This window comes from Rhinolophus sinicus, chromosome 4 (genome assembly GCF_057876585.1).
Source record: "Rhinolophus sinicus isolate RSI-liver-muscle chromosome 4, RSI-T2T, whole genome shotgun sequence".
NCBI classification, from domain to species: Eukaryota; Metazoa; Chordata; class Mammalia; order Chiroptera; family Rhinolophidae; genus Rhinolophus; species Rhinolophus sinicus.
Genome location: NC_142504.1, coordinates 107,858,548 through 107,877,592, shown reverse-complemented (window position 1 = coordinate 107,877,592; position 19,045 = coordinate 107,858,548). Strand labels below are relative to the sequence as shown.

Below are 19,045 nucleotides of genomic sequence, written 5' to 3'. Positions count from 1 at the left end.
AAAGCATTTACAAATATCTTTTCAGCTGGGTCCTGAGTAAGCAGTAGAGCTTGTCAGGTGACAATCATTATTAGATAATTTAGAAATTTTCAAACAAAAAACCCAACTATGTAAAAATTTTGTTACACTGCTCTGTTACACTTTATAGTCTTAAAGGCCATCAATGGGGAAATCTATTTCTGAAGAGGAAGACTATCCTACATATTGAGTAAGGAAATTATACCTACTGAGAAAATTCCATATGCAAGGGGCAAAGCTGTTTAGAATTTACCTTGATAGAAAATGCACTTTGCATTTTCACTACATCTAAGTTTGGCATTATAAGTCTCTGGCACCATTCAAAAATATAGAGACAAAATTAGGGTACAATTAGACTACAGTTTAAAAATTGTACGTTTAATGTTTTTTAGCACATTCCAGTTGGCCTCATGTAACACAATAAAACATCTCATACCGTCAACAAGGGAAAATCTACCATGCCTCCCAAAAGAGGATACTGGGAATCCAGTATATCCTTAGTAGTAAGTTTTCAAGCCATAAAAAACTCTTACAAATATATCATGAATGAGATAAACGATTTTTTTGCACTGCTAAAAATGATTTTAACAAGGTAAAAAAGTACATTCCTAACTTATGCAGTATAAAAAGCCTGTGGGTGATGGGACCACGAGACAAAACCGCAGGCAGAACTTGCCTACCCTGCTCCTTACATTTCCCCTAATTTTGGAAACTACTGAAATTAAGGCATCGAAATTGAATTAATTTACTTTATTTAAACAGACCACATTTCATGCGGAAGAAAACCCAATTTTTGAGTGAGAAAGTCATCCCAAAGACAAAGGGTCTTCAATGGATCTGACTTTGCAGAGAGCAACAACATTTCCTATTCTTTTCTCTCTGGACTTGCAGCCAAAGAATTACTGCGAACAACTTAAGAAACACTATTTCCTGGTAGTGGCGATGCAGGAAACTGGAGAAAAAGGAAAAACGATTAAAGCGATAAGCCAGTTTGCAAGGAGCCTTCTGGAGTCGCGTCATAGCCAGTGAACTAGAAACGCTGGATATTTTTATAGACACCGACACCGACAGGGGAGCCAGGAGCAAGTGCAAGTCCAGCCAGCGGTTGGAGGCAGGCAGAGAGCAGCCACTGCCAGATCGTTTCGCCTCTAGCGCAAAAGGCCCCCTGCAACTGTCTCGCTAAAACGTTCCTAACACTCAGGTACCAGCCCAGAAATACTCCCTCCCCCACATTCCTGACAACATTGCGGGAGACAGGCTGCGTTCACTTACTGAGCTGTCCCCCGCCCGACGTGGTACTCGGCTCCCGACCTCCTGCGCCTCCAATGCCGACGGCTCCAGGGATCCCCGGCGCCCCCATCCCCGGAGGAGTCCCACTCTGTCTCTCGAAGTTGCCCGGATTGGAGAAGTAGTCGCGCAACCGAGGCAGCTCACGGCCGCTCTCTAACAGCTCGGTGTGCAGCTCCAGGGCGGTCAGCAAGTATTGATCGCGCAACAGCTGAGCCGCGATCGCATCAATTGACAATCGGGCCGGGGTCTCCCCACTGCCCCCCAGTGTCACCGCAGCCGCTGCCGACTCCCCAGGGAGCCCTGGCCGTGCACTGCTCCCTAAGGCCACGGAATCCTGGGGCGATAGCGAGTCTGCAGACCCAGGATCCAGGCCGCCCCCGGATCCCAGCCGAAGTCCTGCCCGCCGCTCGTCGGTCGTCGATACCTCGTCGTCGTCCTCGTCGGAATCACTGAGGAAGGGATTCACGCCGCCACCACCACTACCACTACCTCCAGGCGCCATCGCCGCCATCTTATCCTGTCAGGAGTGTGGGCACCTCCCTGACTGGATCTGACAGGCCGCAGCCTGTATCTCCCCTAAGCCCCAGCGAGCACTGCGCGCCTCCACAGCCCCGGCCTGGCCACGTCCCGTCTCCCCACCTAGAGACCAGGCGTAGGCTCAGAGGCACAAGGTCCGGATGCAGCAGCACCCACTGCCTCCGCCGCTGCTGCACCAGCAGCCCGGCTCTGCAGGCGTCTTCCTGGTCTCCAGTCTCGCGAGAAATGGCGTGTGTCCTGCCCCCCTTCTCCCCGCCCCCGCCCTGCCCCCTCACCCCGCCCTGCCCGGTCTGCTACTAGCACCAGCGAGCAAAGCCGCTCTCTGCTTGAAGGCAAAACTCCGCACCCACTCCCGTGTGATTGGCCAGAGGATGACGGAGGGGGCTGGACTTACCGAGGATTGGTCCTAGAATTATCGCGAGAGCAGTCGTTGACCAGGTAGGTTTCGGGGGGCGTTCCGCGGTTGAGAAGCACTTGTGACGGTGGCTCAGGAACGTTCTCTTGGTTCTCCTTTCAGGAGGCAGAGGAGCATTCTCCCTAAGAGTTGAGTCCTGCCTTCGCGCTGAGGAGGCCTTATTCCCGAGATCAGGCCTGACCCGGACAAACCCCAGGTAAAATCCGGGGGATCAGTGCGCAAAGTTGCGGTGGCACCGAAACTGGCCCACCTACGGCCACGGACACGCTGCCTCCTTAGCCCGCTTCACTTTTTCTTGCTGTCTGTTGCCAGTTGGTGACATTTGCTCCGCACGTGTAGCGGGTGCCCAGAGCAGTAGTTAGAATTTGGCGACGTTTCCTTCCCTTGCCAGCCCATGTGCCGGCTTGCCCTGGAGGCCTGGCGACAGCACTGGTAGTAGATGCCTCAATAAACACATAGGATTTAATACATGATTTGCACAACAGGGACCCTTCAAAATAGCAAATGCTGTCCCATGAGTAGAGAGAAGTAAATTAAGCCTAGAAACTTTTATTGACCTGGTCAAGTCAACTCCACTTATAGTAAGTGGAGCTAACTTCAGTTCCCTTGACGTCCAAAGCCGTGCTTCTCCCACGATGCCTTGCAATTGTCCATTTAGGCTGAAATTCAGATATTGACTGTGATACTTATTTTAGAACTTACATGCTTTAGACAATTTTGATTTTCTTTGTCAAATGTTAGCACATAAAGTAAGTATACTAAGTTTGGAAGTTCAGCATTTATCCTTTATGTCATTCCTTGATTACAATCCAAGGTGGTAAAGGGACATTAATTTCTAGCCAACAGTATTAGAACGCTATTCCTAAGAGCTGCTATTTTTTTCACACATAAATTGCCACTTTTGCAGGTTTAAGGTTTCCTTTCTTTCTGTATAGCTTCCTTTAAGCACCCAAATAAATATCAGTAATTATGTTATCAGGTAAGTTACATATTACATTGAAGCAGTAAAGTATCTCCTTTAGCTCTGTGGAAAAATTAAAATAGAGCATTCTTATATAACCTGGTAGGTCAGGTTATTGGTTTACATGTAAAGGTATGCCAACAGTTAAATGTAGGCTGTAATTTCAGTTCACCCAGGCTCAGTAAACTACAATTTTCATTTGAATAAGGCTTTGGGTTTTTTGCTTTGTTTTTGCTAGAAGTTGTTTTTTTCATTGTTAGTACTAAGAATTAAAAAAAAAAATTATAGAACATTAACTCCTAATGTTCAAATTCTAAATATTTTTTCTGTGCCATTTATTGAAGAAAACCATTAAAATAATCGTTGATCTTAGAAAAATAGCAGAGACTAGCTCATGCTGTATTCTGTTACATATTTCTTAGCAAAAAAGGATTGCTGATCTTTACGTTAATTGAGTTTGCCATATAAATTGAAAATAGAACCAATTTCTGGAATGGAGGAATGGGAGGGATTACTGAATGGCACGGAAAGGGCATGATTAGAAATGGAAACTATATACAATATTTCCATCTCTGTATTGAAGAATTTTAGAAACCTCCTGCACTTAGGGTCCCTGAAGAGGATTGTTCTTATCAGGTGGAATTGCCTAAAGTTCAAATCACAGTTATACCAATTATTTGCTGTGAGACATTAAAAAAGTGGTACTTAGTATACCATAAAAGATGTTCTTATAGTCAGTTATCAATTAATGTAATATTAGTTTATATTGAGAATATTTTAAAATCAATATCAACTATTTAGCAGCTGAAGCTGGAAAAAGCAATTTAGTCAGCAGGGACCAGAGGAAATAGGGTCTGACTTCTAAAGTTGAAAATAGAAGTAAAATATGTTTCCTCAGAGAGTTGTAAGAAGTTGGATCTAGAAGCTCTTCATGATTTTTATAAATCTGCAGTTTGTTGTTTCTACTTCATAGCCTCTAATCATGGACTTGTTTCTGTGACCGTCCAACCATAACAATCAACTGGCCTGTCTTCTCAGTAAGTACTTTTATTCCCCACAATACATACAAGTGTATTTATCAATTAAAAATGTTTAAGAAGTAGCACGTGTTAGAAAATTAATGATTGCTGATCTCTACTTAAAATAATTTATTATTAATGTTTTGGGAATTTTTTCCTACTTAGCAAGATTTGCATTAATGTAGGTCTTACAGCTAATGTTTCATTGAATAATCAGGATAGTCATTTAAGTTTGTATCTTAGCGCTGAAAATGTAAGATTGCTTTTTTTTCAAGTACTTCAATCATTTTAGTGTTTAAAAATTATTTTTGGCTTTAATAGTCTTCAGAATAACCCCAAGAACATTTTAAATGCAAGGTTTGGTTGATTAAAATTTTAGAAATATCTGATTTTTTAAATGTGTAGTAAGCATTCCATGGACATAAACTTTTATTGGTACATGGATATGTGCTTTTTAAAATCTTTAATAGTTATTCATTTATTTTGAGAAGTTTCTAGATGATTCAACCATAACAAAGTTTTCTTTTTCAATACATCTGAATAAAGTGTGATTCTGTTTAAAGAGAAATATTAATAATATTGCTTAATATACATGAGTTTGGCAATAATACAATAAGTAGTATGTGAAGGATGAAATTTGGAATCTCTGCGATTTTATGTATAGTAAATGACTTAAGCATAAAAGTTTCGTGTCTTTTTAATGTATCATGAATCTTCACAGTTCTCATGGCTATGTTCTGGAGTAATAAAAAGAGAAGCAAGGCAGCCTCTAGTGGCAATAGTGCATATTACATGTACTTTTGAAATGATAATCCTAAATAATTTATTCAGCAAACGTTTGAGTCCTTACTAAATTCCTGAGATTGTGATGAACGATGGAGAAGCCTTGTCTTGCTGTCATGAAATTATGGTTAAGTGATAGAGACAGACAATAATCTAAATAATTAAACACATAGCTACGTACCGTTTTTTGCCATGTATAATATGCTTCCATGTATAATGCAAACCCACTTTTTTGGCCCAAATTTCAGGGAAAAAATCTTTCGTTTTAATTTTTTTGATTCAAATTTTTATTTGTTTACATTTAGATACTTTTTTGTACTATAAAGGAATTTTAACATTTATTTTTTAACATTATGGTACAAGAAATTTATGTAACAAATAATTACAAAACATAAGAACAGATACAGGTGCAAGAAATTTATGTACTGGTAACAAACTTACGATATTAATGCATCATAGAAGGCCAAGAACTCTTCATCATTGCAAGTTAGTCGTAAGTTCAACAAAACTGATAATCGTATTCCAGGGTATTAGTTTGCATACGGATATCATTATTGATTTCTAGAGTTACACTTTTAATTCGTAAACATAAATAAAAGAATTAAAAACATTTATATAGATACGGAATTAGTACTACCTATGTATAATGCACATTCTTATTTTTCCCTCACAAATTTGGGCAAAAAAGTATGCATTATACACAAAAAAATACGGTAATTATAAACTGAAGTAAAAAGGTTTTGGTATCTTATTTGGACTGCATAGCCCTCCAGGAAGTGATGCCTGAAAGTACAAGCAAATGTTACTAGGCAGTGGGGTGAGAGAGGATGGAGGGTAGGTTAGAAGGGCTTTCTGTGGAGAGGAATTGTACCCATGAAGATCTTACAGCAGTAGGAAGCATGGGATACGTAAAGAAATAAAAAGAGGACCAGTGTGGTGAGATGCCATAAAGCAAGGGGGAGTGCTGAGACAAGGCTAGAAAAGTGGGCAGAAGCCAGTCCATGTAAGACCTTGTTGGTCGTAGTAAGGATCTTAGTCTTGATTAGGATGGGGGAGAAACCCTGAAGGGTTTTATATAAGGGGTGCAATGTTCAGATTTACATTTTGAAAAAGAAAAAAAAAATACATGGCTATGCCGCGGAAGAATAGGGTATAAAGAGTGACTTCAAGTTCTCTGATTTGCATACTTGGGTAGAAAGTGGTGTCATCTGAGATTGTGAACACTAGGGAGTTAGGAGGGTTCATATCTAAACAGAGCTATGGTGAGTGGTGATACCATGAGTTTGGTTGTAAACATACTTAGTTTGCATTTCTTTGAAATATCCAAATGGATGTGTCAAGGTTGGAGTTCCAGATATGGATTTGGAGCTATAATTTGTTTAGACTTTTGCATATGGGTGATAACTGAAGCCAAGGGTATGATTAAAAATGCCTAAACAGATATAGAGTGAGGAGAGAAGAGGGCCTGTGATCAAGTGTCGACTAACTCCAAAATTCAGTGACCAGATAGAGACCATTCTATGTTGTTCAGAGATATGGGAGGGAAACTGAAGAAATAATGTTCACAGAAGCCAGGAAATGAGAACTACATGGTTAGAACAAAGACAAATTGGATGGGTAAGCCATGGAAGATGAAAACTCAAAAATAGCTATTATCTTTTGCAGCATTGGCTATCTTACTGAAAGCCTTCTTTCTGATGTGATGGAAACAAAGACTCAATTTAAATTGTTTGAGAATCAGGTGGTCGGGTTAAAAGAGATTGTATTCAATATTTTCAAGAAGTTTGTCGGTATTGGGGAGAAAAGGGCAGTCAATGCCTTAAAATTATTTTTGTATTAAGCTTTGTATTTGTGAGATGTATCCTTGTCATAGATGTGGCTTAATTCATTTTTTTCATGGTATTTCATTATGAATTATTGATGTAAGAATGTCCAAACCTGTAGACAACTTTCATCAAAATTTATTTGAGCCAAACAGAGGATACACCTGGAAGCAAGATCGGAACAGACTGATAAAAATGCATCTCAGAGTGACAGTTTGCAGCTTCTTTTATGCATTTGGAATTAGGAAGGGAAGGGAAGGTAGATTACATGAAGGTGGGAGAAAGCAAGACTCTGAATGGATTACAGGATAGTTAACAAGATGATGTGCTCTCTTGAGGATGGTTTTGGAGCCATTTCAAAGGTGTGTTAACCTAGATGCACGGAAACAATTGACAGGGCTTGAGGCAAAGAGGCTTGACCACCCACCATGACCTGCCCAGTTAGGTATTTACAATTAGACAACCCTGGGAGGTTACTTTCAGTAGAACCCTTTTTTTCCATCCACAGAATAAACAATGTATCTGTTCCCTATAGTTGGATATTGTTTCCATTTTTTATTATAAATGGCAAAGGCCAAGATTTGAGTTTGAAGTTTTTTACCTGTATCTGTATCTGATGTAGAATTTATCTTAAATTGTAAAGTGGTAGCTATACTAATATGTCTGTCAAGTTGGTTAAAAACGTAAAATTAGATTTGGTTAAAAACGTAAAATTTTTGCTCCAAAAGACGCATTAGAGCTGATGGTCCGGGTAGGTCTTATTTTCAGGGAAACACACTAAGGTTCAACGCGCCGCTTTCCGTATTGAAGATCCCTGCCTTTCCAGTTGGATGGTGCTTAGCAGAAGCATTCACTGTATTTTGTCATCACAACGGAAAGGCTCCGTGTCACACATCGCTTCTGGTATACGGCAATTTCTGTCAAATAAAAACATTACGGTGTGTCCTCATCCACCTTATTCACCGGATCTGGTACCATGTGACTTCTGGCTCTTCCCCAAAGTCAAAATGACCATGAAAGATAAATGTTTTGAATCAATTCAGGACATCAAAGCAGCCATGACAGTGCAAGCAAAGACATTCATGAAGAGGATTTCCAGAACTGCTTCAGAAAGTGGCAAGAACGATGGGATAAGTGTGTTCGAAGCACAAGGGAGTATTTTGAGGGGATTAATGGCAATGTGAATTTTACTGTAATAAATTTTTCTGTTTAGACATTCACCATATTTTTTGATCACACCTCTATTCTTCAGCCTCCATTCTATGACAGTTCCTCCATCTTTCCTTGTCTTTCATGCCCATGACACTTTGGAAGATTACTGGGCCATTATTTTGTAGACTGTCTCTCAATTTGGGTCTGTCTGATACATTCCCATGAACAGATTGAGGTTATGCATTATTTGGCAAGACATTTGAGAAGATGCGTGAAAGATGAGAAGAAGCCTGCCATGTGAAGAGCCCACCAAAGAACCCAGAGAGAGTTTGCTTGGAACTGGGAGGTTTTCCAGGATGCAAGACTCAGTGCCAAAAGCAAAAAGGTCCCAGGCAAACCAGAAGAAGGCCACCTCCTCCGCTAATACTCTTGGTTCCATCTCTTGGCTTTCACAAGGATTTTTAAGCAGTTATTCTAGCTTTTTGGTGCAGCATTAGCTTCTTTCTATATTCTAAATCATTCCTCAGTACAGAAATCTAGTGTCTCCTAGCCGAGGAAAGCCATCTATATGCCCCCGCATCAATTTTCATTTTTCTTCAGTTATCGTTCTCCCAAAGAGCTATAACTCATTCCACTCTTTCCTTCCCTCACCTCCTATTCACTTTTCAAACAGGCTCAGTTCTCGCTGCTGTGTTAAAATTTCTCAAGGTTAACAAGAGCTTTCAAGTGGCCAAATCACTCTTTGCTCCCGTTCTCGTCCTCCAATGTTTAAGTGTATCTGACAAAGTTGACCACACTCTCTATTCTTGCAACACTGATAATAATAATAATTTCTTCATTTGAATTCTTGTCATTTGGAATATTCAATGTTCCTTTTTAATTCATCAAATTTAGTTTGTTATACTATGTCTATTTGAAGTGATGACTTTTTCTTTAGGAGGGTTTGTGAGGTAAGCAAGAAGAGAAATATATATTGCAAGTGTTTAATCAAATTAAATTATCATTAGGAGAGTCAGTATTCAGCTGAAAAAATTGTTTCCTTATACAGTATGTTAAAAAAACCTTAAAAATGTTCATAGCCTTTGACTTAGTGATTGCACATGTGTATCTTAAACACATGAAATGTTTAAAAAGTTAGAATAAAAATTACATGTAAATTTAGATTTGTCGCACTGATACTTTTAATGGTGAAAAATTGGAAAAAACCTCATGGGGGTGGTCAGGAAAATTAAGATGCACCCATAGAATAGAGTGTGAGAAAGGTAAATGATGTGTGGGGAAAGGTTTTATAAATAACAAATGTTCATATATAATAAAGGAAAAAATCAATATATAAAACGTGAGCTTCTATAAAAATGTAGAAAGGAGAAAAACTGTGAGAAACTATTAATGGATTTTTCTTTATGTGGTAAAATTATAGGTAATTTTTCTTTATTTTCGACACACAGTGATTGTTTTATATTCAGAATGACATTAAGATGGTATTTGCTGTGTAATTGAAGCTCATGTATGTTAGAAAAGGCAGAATATTTATTCCGATAGTCTTACCTTATAAGGATTGCAGAATATTTTTTCTTTATTTTTTTAATATAAAAATAATTTTCTTTATGATGTGCTTGACTTTGATAAGGTTTTTTCCCCCAGTGTTTCACGTTTTTGCCGCCCTTTTCATGATGTAATTTTTCAGGCCAGGAAGAATAAGATGTATCTAATTAAAATTACTTCATCTTTGGTGTTTTTCAGCCACGGGTCACTATGTGTAACTAATGCAGTTACATTACAAGAAAGACAGGTTAAAATACTTTGTTGTTACTGGTTTTAATCTGCAGAGATTCACCAACAAAAGCAAATTATAGACTGGCTTCAGATGCGCTCCCATGGACAGTTTGATTTTGGCAGTTAATGGCATATACTGTCTTACAGTATTATTATTTAAATGTTTCACGTTGCTTAGTTTTCCACTCCCTCAGTTTTGTAAACTCATCAGATCTGTGACTGTGTCTTCTTGGTGTTCTCTGTAGAACTCCTGCACACAATTATGCACGTAATATGTACACAGAATTTACTGAATGAGGGAATGGAATCTTTTTGGTATTGGTTCAGGGAACTAAAATAAAGTGTTCCTTTAATGAGTGCAAATTTTCTGAAGCACAGATAAAATGTAACTGCTTTTTCTTCCTATAATTTAGCTAACTGGGCAAAAACGCCTGTTGTCTGCTCAACTTGGTGAGATAGTCAAGAGAAGGTAGAAGTCTCCTGCGTTGATAACCAAAAGTAAAAAAAAAAATCCACACACATTTAGATGACATTAAAATTCTGAGAATATCAATGGTTGTCATCATATGGGCAGCCATGAACACCAGGAGTTATATTTTCTGTTTTATACAGGATTTGATTTGACCGAACCCTAATTTGTTTTAGGACTCATTTAATTCTTTCTTTGTTTTTGATCTTATGTTAGTTTTTATAAGCTTAGTACACACTTAATTTTATTATAAATAGTTTATTGGAGCTAATTGCTTATTATACTTGAACATTTTCTTTTTGCTTGAGTGTACTTTATCATGTATTTTATTTCAGTATTATCTCATTAAATAATGTTTATTGTTACCACCATAAACGAAGTTGTGACTTATGTAATATTTTAAAATAATATGTTAAATCTACATGTAGTCATCAAGATATGTGAAAATATATAATTGCATTAAGGTTTACCCAAATTTAATTTTGCTCCCTATTGCAGCTTTTCTCGAAGGTTAATTGCTTGCCCCGGATATGCTGCTCTACTTCACTGTGGGATTGTTCGTGCATTTTGTGTTCTTCGCCTCCATCTTTGACATTTATTTTACATCCCCTCTGGTTCACGGGATGACTCCACAGTTTACACCATTGCCTCCTCCAGCAAGAAGATTAGTGCTTTTCGTTGCTGATGGCCTGCGAGCAGATGCACTTTATGAATTCGATGAAAATGGAAATCCTAGAGCTCCATTTATTAGGTAAGCATGGCAACTGGAACAAAGACATCTCTGGAAAATGTGCGGATACTGCTTACCTCATCAGGTGGGGCACAGGAGTGATGATGAGAAAGAGAGCAGGTTACAAATACGTTTGCCTTTGTCTTAAGAATAGCACATTTACTTCCACCTGGGAGTTAGTTCGGTTATCGTGGAAGGCGATAACAGGTGAACTGAAATGTATGGCTTTAGCTGCTTGGCCTAACTTGTCCTAATTTCCCGAACATGGCTTACAATGCACTATATTATCTTTTTCTTTTAACATAAGCCTGTTAAATTTTTAAAATAATGCCAGGCATAGATATTAATGAATTGCCAATTACAATGATGTTTAACTACAAAATATTACAGACCTCAACTCAAAGTACACTTTCTATACTAAAGCCCTTCCAAGTCTCCATCGCTGTTTCATGTGATTTTAGATTCTATTAAGTGGTTTTGAAAAGAGATGTTTACTTTTTTTGACTTAGGGGTTCCCACACTTGTTTTTTTCCTCATTAGTGGCACGCCCCTCAAAAGCCCTTCTGAATGCTGCTATGGAGAGATTAAAACTCAAATTCAAATGGAAATTCATCTAAAATATTCTATGTTTTCCCACCCCCAACTGTCACCATTACTTTCTATCCCTTTACTCTGTTTTGTTTTTCTTTATAGTACTTAACATGTGCCAGTTCCATGAAGGCTGGGACTGTATTTTACATTACTTTAGCTCCAGTTGCTAGAACACAGTAGGCAATTAATCAATACAGAGGGTGCCAAAAAAATGTATACACATTTTAAGAAAGGAAAAACTATTAATTTTAACACTCAATATATACCGATAACAAAAGATGAATACAAGTCACATTTGACGTCTTCAATGACAAGAGGTGTTCAAAGTGGTTACCATCAGCGTCCGGACACTTCTGATGATGGCACACTCCTGCTTGAGCATAGATAACATCTCTTAAAATGTGTATACATTGTTTGGCACCTCCGGTATTTGTTGACTGCAGTAATAGTGAACAAACTTGAATTCTATGTTGAATTTCCAGAAAGAAATTCATGGTGGCTCAAAGAAATGTGTAATGTGCTAAAGGATAAAAATAAATAAATGAGCAACTCAGAGCAATAGGAAAATAAGATCAAACTAGGGTTAAATTCAGTATACAAAAATGTGTAACAAATTCCTACAAATAATTTTGAAAATTGGGTGATATAGTTGGATCAATTTCTTAGTTGCCAAAGAAAAGAGAAATATAGTTCATTGCAAAATTAAGAAGGTAAAAATATGCTGGTTGTTAAGGAAAAGATGAGCTTTAATGGTAGCACTTGCTACTCCGTTGGGTGTTAGGTAGTGGGCCAAGGAGTCACCCAGTTGATGGGCCTGTGTTGTATGCCATTGTGTGTTTGCAATTTCAGGAATCTTCTAGCTGCTTCTAAACATGTTTTTCAAAGGTTTTATTTGTATTTGTTCCTCTTTTTTTAAAAAAAAAAATAATCTGAACTGATCAAAAATGTTTTTAAACAGAGGTATCCAAATTTTTATACGTCCTTCTTTCTAAGTTCAGTTTTCATTATATAACTAAAGAAGTTAAAACATATTTCTGTTAGCATGTAGTTCAATGGTTTTCAAGCTTTTACTTATTATGTATGTATTTTACCAAAATATCTTTGGTATTTTACCAAAATATCTTTTACCAGATACTTTTCTACAGAACATTTTGAGAGTTGAGAGTTTATCTTGAAAAATGTTACCACTGCCATGTTTTATAACTTGTCTTTTGCTCTTTCACCTGCAGTGGCATTACTGGTGGTTTAGCTTCCCCAAATTTTACAAATAATTGTGTTAAAATTTAATGTTGATACATTTTAGCAAAAGAAACATTTTGCCTGTTTTAATCTCAAATTTAGGAATATAATTTAACCCCTTAGTTTTTATTTTGAGAACTTTTCAAATACAGGAAAGTTTACAAATAAAAGATTATATAAAGAACATCTGTATACCCTTAACCTAGATTTAACAGTTTTTAACTTTTTTCATATTTACATTCTCTCTCTCTCAGTACACACATGCACACACACACACACACACACACACACACACACACACATGCTTAATTTTTTTCCTGAATAATTAGCAAGCGAGATAATCATGACACTTCAACCCTAAACACTTCAGCGTGTATTTAAGAGCAAGGACTTTCTCCTTCATGACCACAATACAAACATCACACCTAATAAAATTTAACATTGATAGGATAATGTTGTGTATATCAATTATTTATTATGTAACAAACGATTTCAATGCTTTGTGGCTTAAAACAACAGTGGTGTATTTTGTCTCATGATTCTGTGCCGGTGTTTCTTTGTTCCTCCACCTGGGCTCACTGATGCTACTGAATCCACTGGTGTGGGGTCTGGGACTGGACTCAGCTGGATTAGAAGCATTTCTTTCCTTCTTAAATTTTGACTCACGTTTTTGGTTTTGACTCCTGTAATAATCTTATTTTTCTAAAGCCTTAACAGAGCATTCAATCACAGTCTATGTTAAGTACTAATCTGTAATATCTTTTAGGAATATCATAATGCATGAAGGCAGCTGGGGGATATCTCATACACGTGTGCCAACGGAATCTCGGCCAGGTCATGTAGCCCTGATAGCTGGGTTTTATGAAGATGTCAGCGCAGTTGCCAAAGGTATTGTCTATTTACACAATTTTTATCACATAATCAATCACAAAAATTGATTATATACTTGTAAATATTGCTTCTTTAATGCTCGTTGAATCATGACACAGGTAGATCATGTTTTGAGGTACTTTTGACAAGTATTTTAGTAGGCCTTTCTCACGTCGACACACTGGTATTGATTCAAGAACTAAGCTTTAGTCTTGTTTCCTTCTGTGCTATTGAAAGAATATGATTGGATGGATCCATAGTTTTCCTAGATGTTGACTCTCAAAAGTTCAAAAATAATTCTGTATTTTAATAAGAAGTAAATTTTCTATTGTAAGCTTTTAAAAAAAAGTGTGGCATAACACATGTAACATAAAATTTATTATTAGTTTTACATCTGTTCTGCAATTAATCCTCCTTGTTTTATTTGAAGAATTCTTCTTCAGGGGCTATCCTAATGCTTCACCATGTATATATTACTATTGTTATTATTTGCTTTTTGTCTCGATTACCTGAAGGATGGAAGGAAAATCCTGTAGAATTTGATTCTCTTTTTAATGAAAGCAAGTACACATGGAGCTGGGGAAGCCCAGATATCTTGTCGATGTTTGCCAAAGGTAAGAGTCATTGAGTATATTTCCTCAGTTAAATAGGTAATAAATCAATATGGTAATTTTTACATACTTCTTACTATATTTTATTGAGTTTTGAGATACATGTTTTAACATATTTAACATTTTTTAAATAGGGATGTGTATTACAATAGAAAGACATGTCAATTTGATTTTTCCTTCTTAGTTGTACTTGAAATACTGGCACACACAGTTGTTAGTAGTGTCTTGGATTTGATGAAATGGTATATGGCTTTAGCATTTAACAGCTTATAATCTTGGGCAAATTAGATCACATCTCTGAACTTCAGTTTTCCATTTTGTAAATATGATGATAATTTTTACCTCATAGGTTTATTTTTGGATTAAATTAGATAACTCATGTGGAACATTTAGCAAAGGACTTATCCCATAGCTCCTCATGACCATGATGGTGATGTCTGGTTCATTTTACTCTGATAAATTATGAAGAAGTTGGTGGATAGTCACATAGAGATTTAAACGTAAAATTTATATTTAGAATTCCTATTTTCATATATTCCAGATCATGCCATTTGGATTTGTTGTGTTTGTTTCTGTGCATGAATGTGCAAGCATGAAAAACCTCTAGATTAAAAAATTATTTTATATTACTTCCTAAAATCGCTTGGATTTTATTTCAATTTTATATCATTAAATGCCTTTTAGTGGGAGCAGAATGATTGGTCATTTCATTTAATGAAAAGGTTTTGTAACATTATACTTAGCCATGGGTGTAATTATAATAATGGGAAGTATTGAAGATTATTAAGTCTTGAAAGCAAAATACATGCTCAGAATTTTATGTATGACACTCATAGAACATTATTATGTAGGGCAGGCCCCAAAACTGCATACGGCTTGCCATTTATGTATTCCCTTTTTTGGAAAGCTGTTTAGCTTTTGTGGGTGGGGACTGGTCGTGGTGAGGATGGGTTAAGTTGCTATGGCGTACTACACTTACCTGTCTTCTTTTGGCTATAATTGATAGGACAGGACCAATGTCTGAATCAGAGACAGTCCAATAGGAATATTCCATTTTTTATGGTAACCAACAAACCCACTCAGATCTTTTACTTAGGATGTGAGAGGTAGAATGACTGAGCAGTGGAATAGTGTCAGTACTGCTAAACTGACGCTGTAAGAGATTGTCGTTTTATCTCTTCCTTATGTTCTATGAGAGCCTATCTCAGAAATTCACTAAATTGATTAGATTTTAATAAAGTCTTACAAATGTGTAAGATTAATATATATTTTTTTTACCCCATGAAACGGTTTGGCAATAAGCTAAATTTATTCCCTTATATTGAGAAATATATACATAGTCTATGAATAAGAAAAGTGAAATATTTGAATTTTCTTCTTGTTTTAAGAAGTTTGTAAACTAAATGACTTCATCTATTTTAGATTATAGCATCCTAACACATAACATTTTTTGACTAGTTTAATCCTTATAGGGAGACAAACTTTGGTGTTGATTTTTGTGTGTTAGTATTGTCAGTCTGGCAAGTGAATTAACTTATATGTAGTGTATCTGTAAAATTAAAATACGTTACTGTGAAAACAAAAACTGACAGCATGTGTTAAAGTGCAAAGCATGGTACATAAAATAAATGTTAATTATTCTTCCCATCTTTCTCTTCCCCATCATAACACAAAATGCTTTGTGAAAAATTCTGGTTACTCACAAAAATCTTTAAATTACTATTTCATATTTATGACAGTTTGAAAGTTTGTTAAAATTTTTTCCCCCAAATTTCCTTTTCAGGTGCTACGGGAGACCATGTTTTTACATATAGTTATGATGCTAATGATGAGGATTTTGGTGCCCAGGATGTAACAAAACTGGATACATGGGTTTTTGATAAGATTAAGGTGCGTGCTATTGAGCGGTTAATGCACAGCACACATATTTCTACTTAAAGTGCTAGAAAGGGATTTGTTAGTAGATTCGTCTTGTTTTCTACTTGCGTGAATGTAAAAGTTCTATATTGTAGCACACTATTTTTAAAAGACTGCATTCTAAGAAATTATATATTCTACAAAAACCAACTAATAGAAGTTTTTAAAGTAATTTTTAAGAAGATAACCTTTTTAAATTACGTGTTTCTGACAGTAAAATGAGCCCTAGTTTGGAATTCAATTAACCTGTAATTTGTTCCTAGTCTGCTGAATCATCCTAGGTAAAACTTGAACTTTCGTTGACCATAGAACCAGTCTCTTGCAGTAGTGGCACCATGTGAGCTGTATGAAAGCCTTTTGAAAAGTGCTGTTTAAAAAACTCATAGACACAGACAATAGTTTAATGGTTACCAGAGAGTAAGGGGGGTAGATGAGGGTAGATGGTGGTAGATGAGGGTAAACAGAATCAAATATATGGTGATGGAAGGAGAACTGACTCTGGGTGGTGAATACACAATGTGATATATAGATGATGCATTACAGAATTGTACTCCTGAAGCCTATGTAACTTTACTAACCATTGTCACCCCAATAAACTTAAAAAAAAGAAAAATGCTGTTTAAATGTAAGGCAATTATAATAACATAAAGTATATTTAAAAAAATTATACTTTATAAAAAATTCGATAAGTAAAAACAAATGAGAAAATTAGTCATAATAATATCTATGTGTTTCTTTAAGAAATAAGAGTTTTTTGAATATTTGGTAGGACAGTTATCACAGTTTCACTAGGAATCCAATCAAAATTCATCCAAGAGTGTGAGAAAATCTCATTTGTGGCTATTAGCTCTCTCTATCAATCCATTGTTTCTCATTTCCAAATGACACCTCATAATTTATCTGTTGTAAGAAGCATTTATTGATTGACCCTAAATGATTCTTCTTTTTACCAACAGTGCCTTTTGAACTGACATTGTAGACTTCTCCATAATGTAGTCATTTTTGTTAATTTGTTTGTAAATGTACTCATCAATATGTGTTTGCATTTTTCTTTGAATTTACTTAGCAGGAATTAAGTGCTCAGTACATTTTTTGATAAATCCTATTTATTTTATCAGGATCCTTCCTCTTTGAAATTTTGTTTTTTTTTATTTAACAGACTTTTGTCAACAGGGAATACTTTCAAGTTAAGTAAAACTTCTTTAAGAAAATAATTAACGAATTCCTTTGCTAATTATCACTTCTTAATATAAACTACTTAGGTTAACCTCTGTTTAAAGGCCTTTGGCTTCTAATTTCATATGCATAACTAAACATTTCTGAAAATGATGGATTTGATTCTTTGTGGATGGGCAGATATAACTGGTGGCTAGCCTGATTTTATGAGTTTTCTCCTTTCTTTATTTTAACATCACTAGTTGGTGATATAATAATGAACAGAAAAAAAGATTTGCCCATGACTTCATAAAGTATGATATATGTGTGTGTGTGTGTGTGTGTGTGTGTGTTGTGTGCGTGTGTGTGTGTATGTACATATATCAAGTAACAACAAAAATAGTAAATCATCAACAGTGGTAAATACTGTGAAGGAAAAATACAGGGACTGAGACTATATCTTTAGAAAATTCTCATCTAGACTGAACAGTTAAGGGAAGGCTTTCCTGAGAATTTTTGAGATGATTGCTGGAGAAATATGCGAGACAAAGGTAAAGGATGGATCTGGATTGCATGTAGAGAGTAGTATTTCAGGTCAGCAGCACTGGGTAAATCTTGGGCTCTGAAGGAAGAGCCAGCCTAATGGATTTGAGGAACTGCAAGTGGGGAGGGGTTAAGTGTGGCAGCAGCCCTGACACAGAGCCAACTTTGAGGTACGGCCAGAGAGGGAGTCAAGGGTCTTCCCCGGGCCAGAGACTCGTGCTTAATTCAAGCCAAACAGTTTACAAAGCCATGCAAATTCTACTTCACAATTTTTAAAAAAATTATAAAATACACATAGCAAAATTTGCCATCCTAGCCATTTTTAAGTGTACAGGTCCAGTAGTGTTAAGTACATTCGCATTGCAAACTGAAACTTTATACCTACCTATTGCACAATTACTCCTATTCCCCCCTCCAGCTCCTGGCAACCACTATTCTACTTGCTGTTTCTATGTATTTGATGACTCTGGTTACTTCATATAAATGAAATCCTACAGTGTTTGTCTTTTTGTGACTGGCGTATTTCACTTAGCATAATGTCCTTTAAGATGTTCATCCATGTTGTCACTATTAACGTTTTAAAACTCAGTTCATTCATTATCTCCTCTAGTACTAGGTCTTTGTGACTTCCCTTTGCTTCCTGTTCAGCTTAGATACCCCTCTTTTATAGTCCCCTAAGGCTACTGGTACTGTTTTCTTTTTGGCTCTTGACAAAATGTTTCTTCAAAATGCTGTATTTTATTCAGTGTTACAAGATCTTTATGAAATTAAGATCTCCTTTCTATAACCACTTTTTGGCCACAGAAAATAGCTCATTGCATATTTGAACATAAATGTCTCCACTGACAATAAGAACTATGTTGGTAAGCCTGAGGACAAATTTAAACAAAATAAGATAATTTCATGGTTATGTATAAATTTAATTAGATGTTTTCATGAGAATTTTAAAATAAAATAAATGAACTAAATTTCTTTTAACTGATTTGTTACACATAGGAATTCTTTCATGCTGCCAGAAAGAACCAATCTTTGTTTTCTAAACTAAATGAAGAGAAAATAGTTTTTTTCTTACACTTACTAGGAATAGACACAAATGGACATGCTCACCGACCATCATCGAGGTAATTTTAATGCTGTACTTAATTT

The 19,045-nt window shown here is 36.4% G+C and overlaps 2 protein-coding genes across 11 annotated transcripts in view; one reads left to right on the top strand and one right to left on the bottom strand.

The window, feature by feature from the left end:
* Positions 1 to 2,073, bottom strand: part of RELCH (RAB11 binding and LisH domain, coiled-coil and HEAT repeat containing) — a 93,531-nt gene extending 91,458 nt beyond the window's left edge. For 3 of the 9 annotated variants that reach the window (XM_019729312.3, XM_019729313.3, XM_019729319.3), the window contains exon 1: positions 1,291 to 2,071. In XM_019729312.3, coding sequence (XP_019584871.2) covers positions 1,291 to 1,819 — 529 coding nt within the window. In that variant the 5' untranslated portion in view covers positions 1,820 to 2,071. Of the gene's footprint in view, positions 1 to 1,290 lie in introns of all 9 variants that reach the window. The other 6 variants (XM_019729316.3, XM_019729314.3, XM_019729317.3 and 3 more) reach the window with 3 other exon arrangements.
* A 210-nt stretch (positions 2,074 to 2,283) lies between these two features.
* Positions 2,284 to 19,045, top strand: part of PIGN (phosphatidylinositol glycan anchor biosynthesis class N) — a 90,269-nt gene continuing 73,507 nt past the window's right edge. For both annotated transcript variants that reach the window (XM_074339876.2, XM_088798028.1), the window contains exons 1-7: positions 2,284 to 2,456; positions 4,195 to 4,258; positions 10,742 to 10,994; positions 13,570 to 13,691; positions 14,189 to 14,287; positions 16,068 to 16,174; positions 18,896 to 19,020. In XM_074339876.2, the coding sequence (XP_074195977.2) occupies positions 10,774 to 10,994; positions 13,570 to 13,691; positions 14,189 to 14,287; positions 16,068 to 16,174; positions 18,896 to 19,020 (674 nt within the window). In that variant the 5' untranslated portion in view covers positions 2,284 to 2,456; positions 4,195 to 4,258; positions 10,742 to 10,773. The remainder of the gene's footprint in view (positions 2,457 to 4,194; positions 4,259 to 10,741; positions 10,995 to 13,569; positions 13,692 to 14,188; positions 14,288 to 16,067; positions 16,175 to 18,895; positions 19,021 to 19,045) is intronic.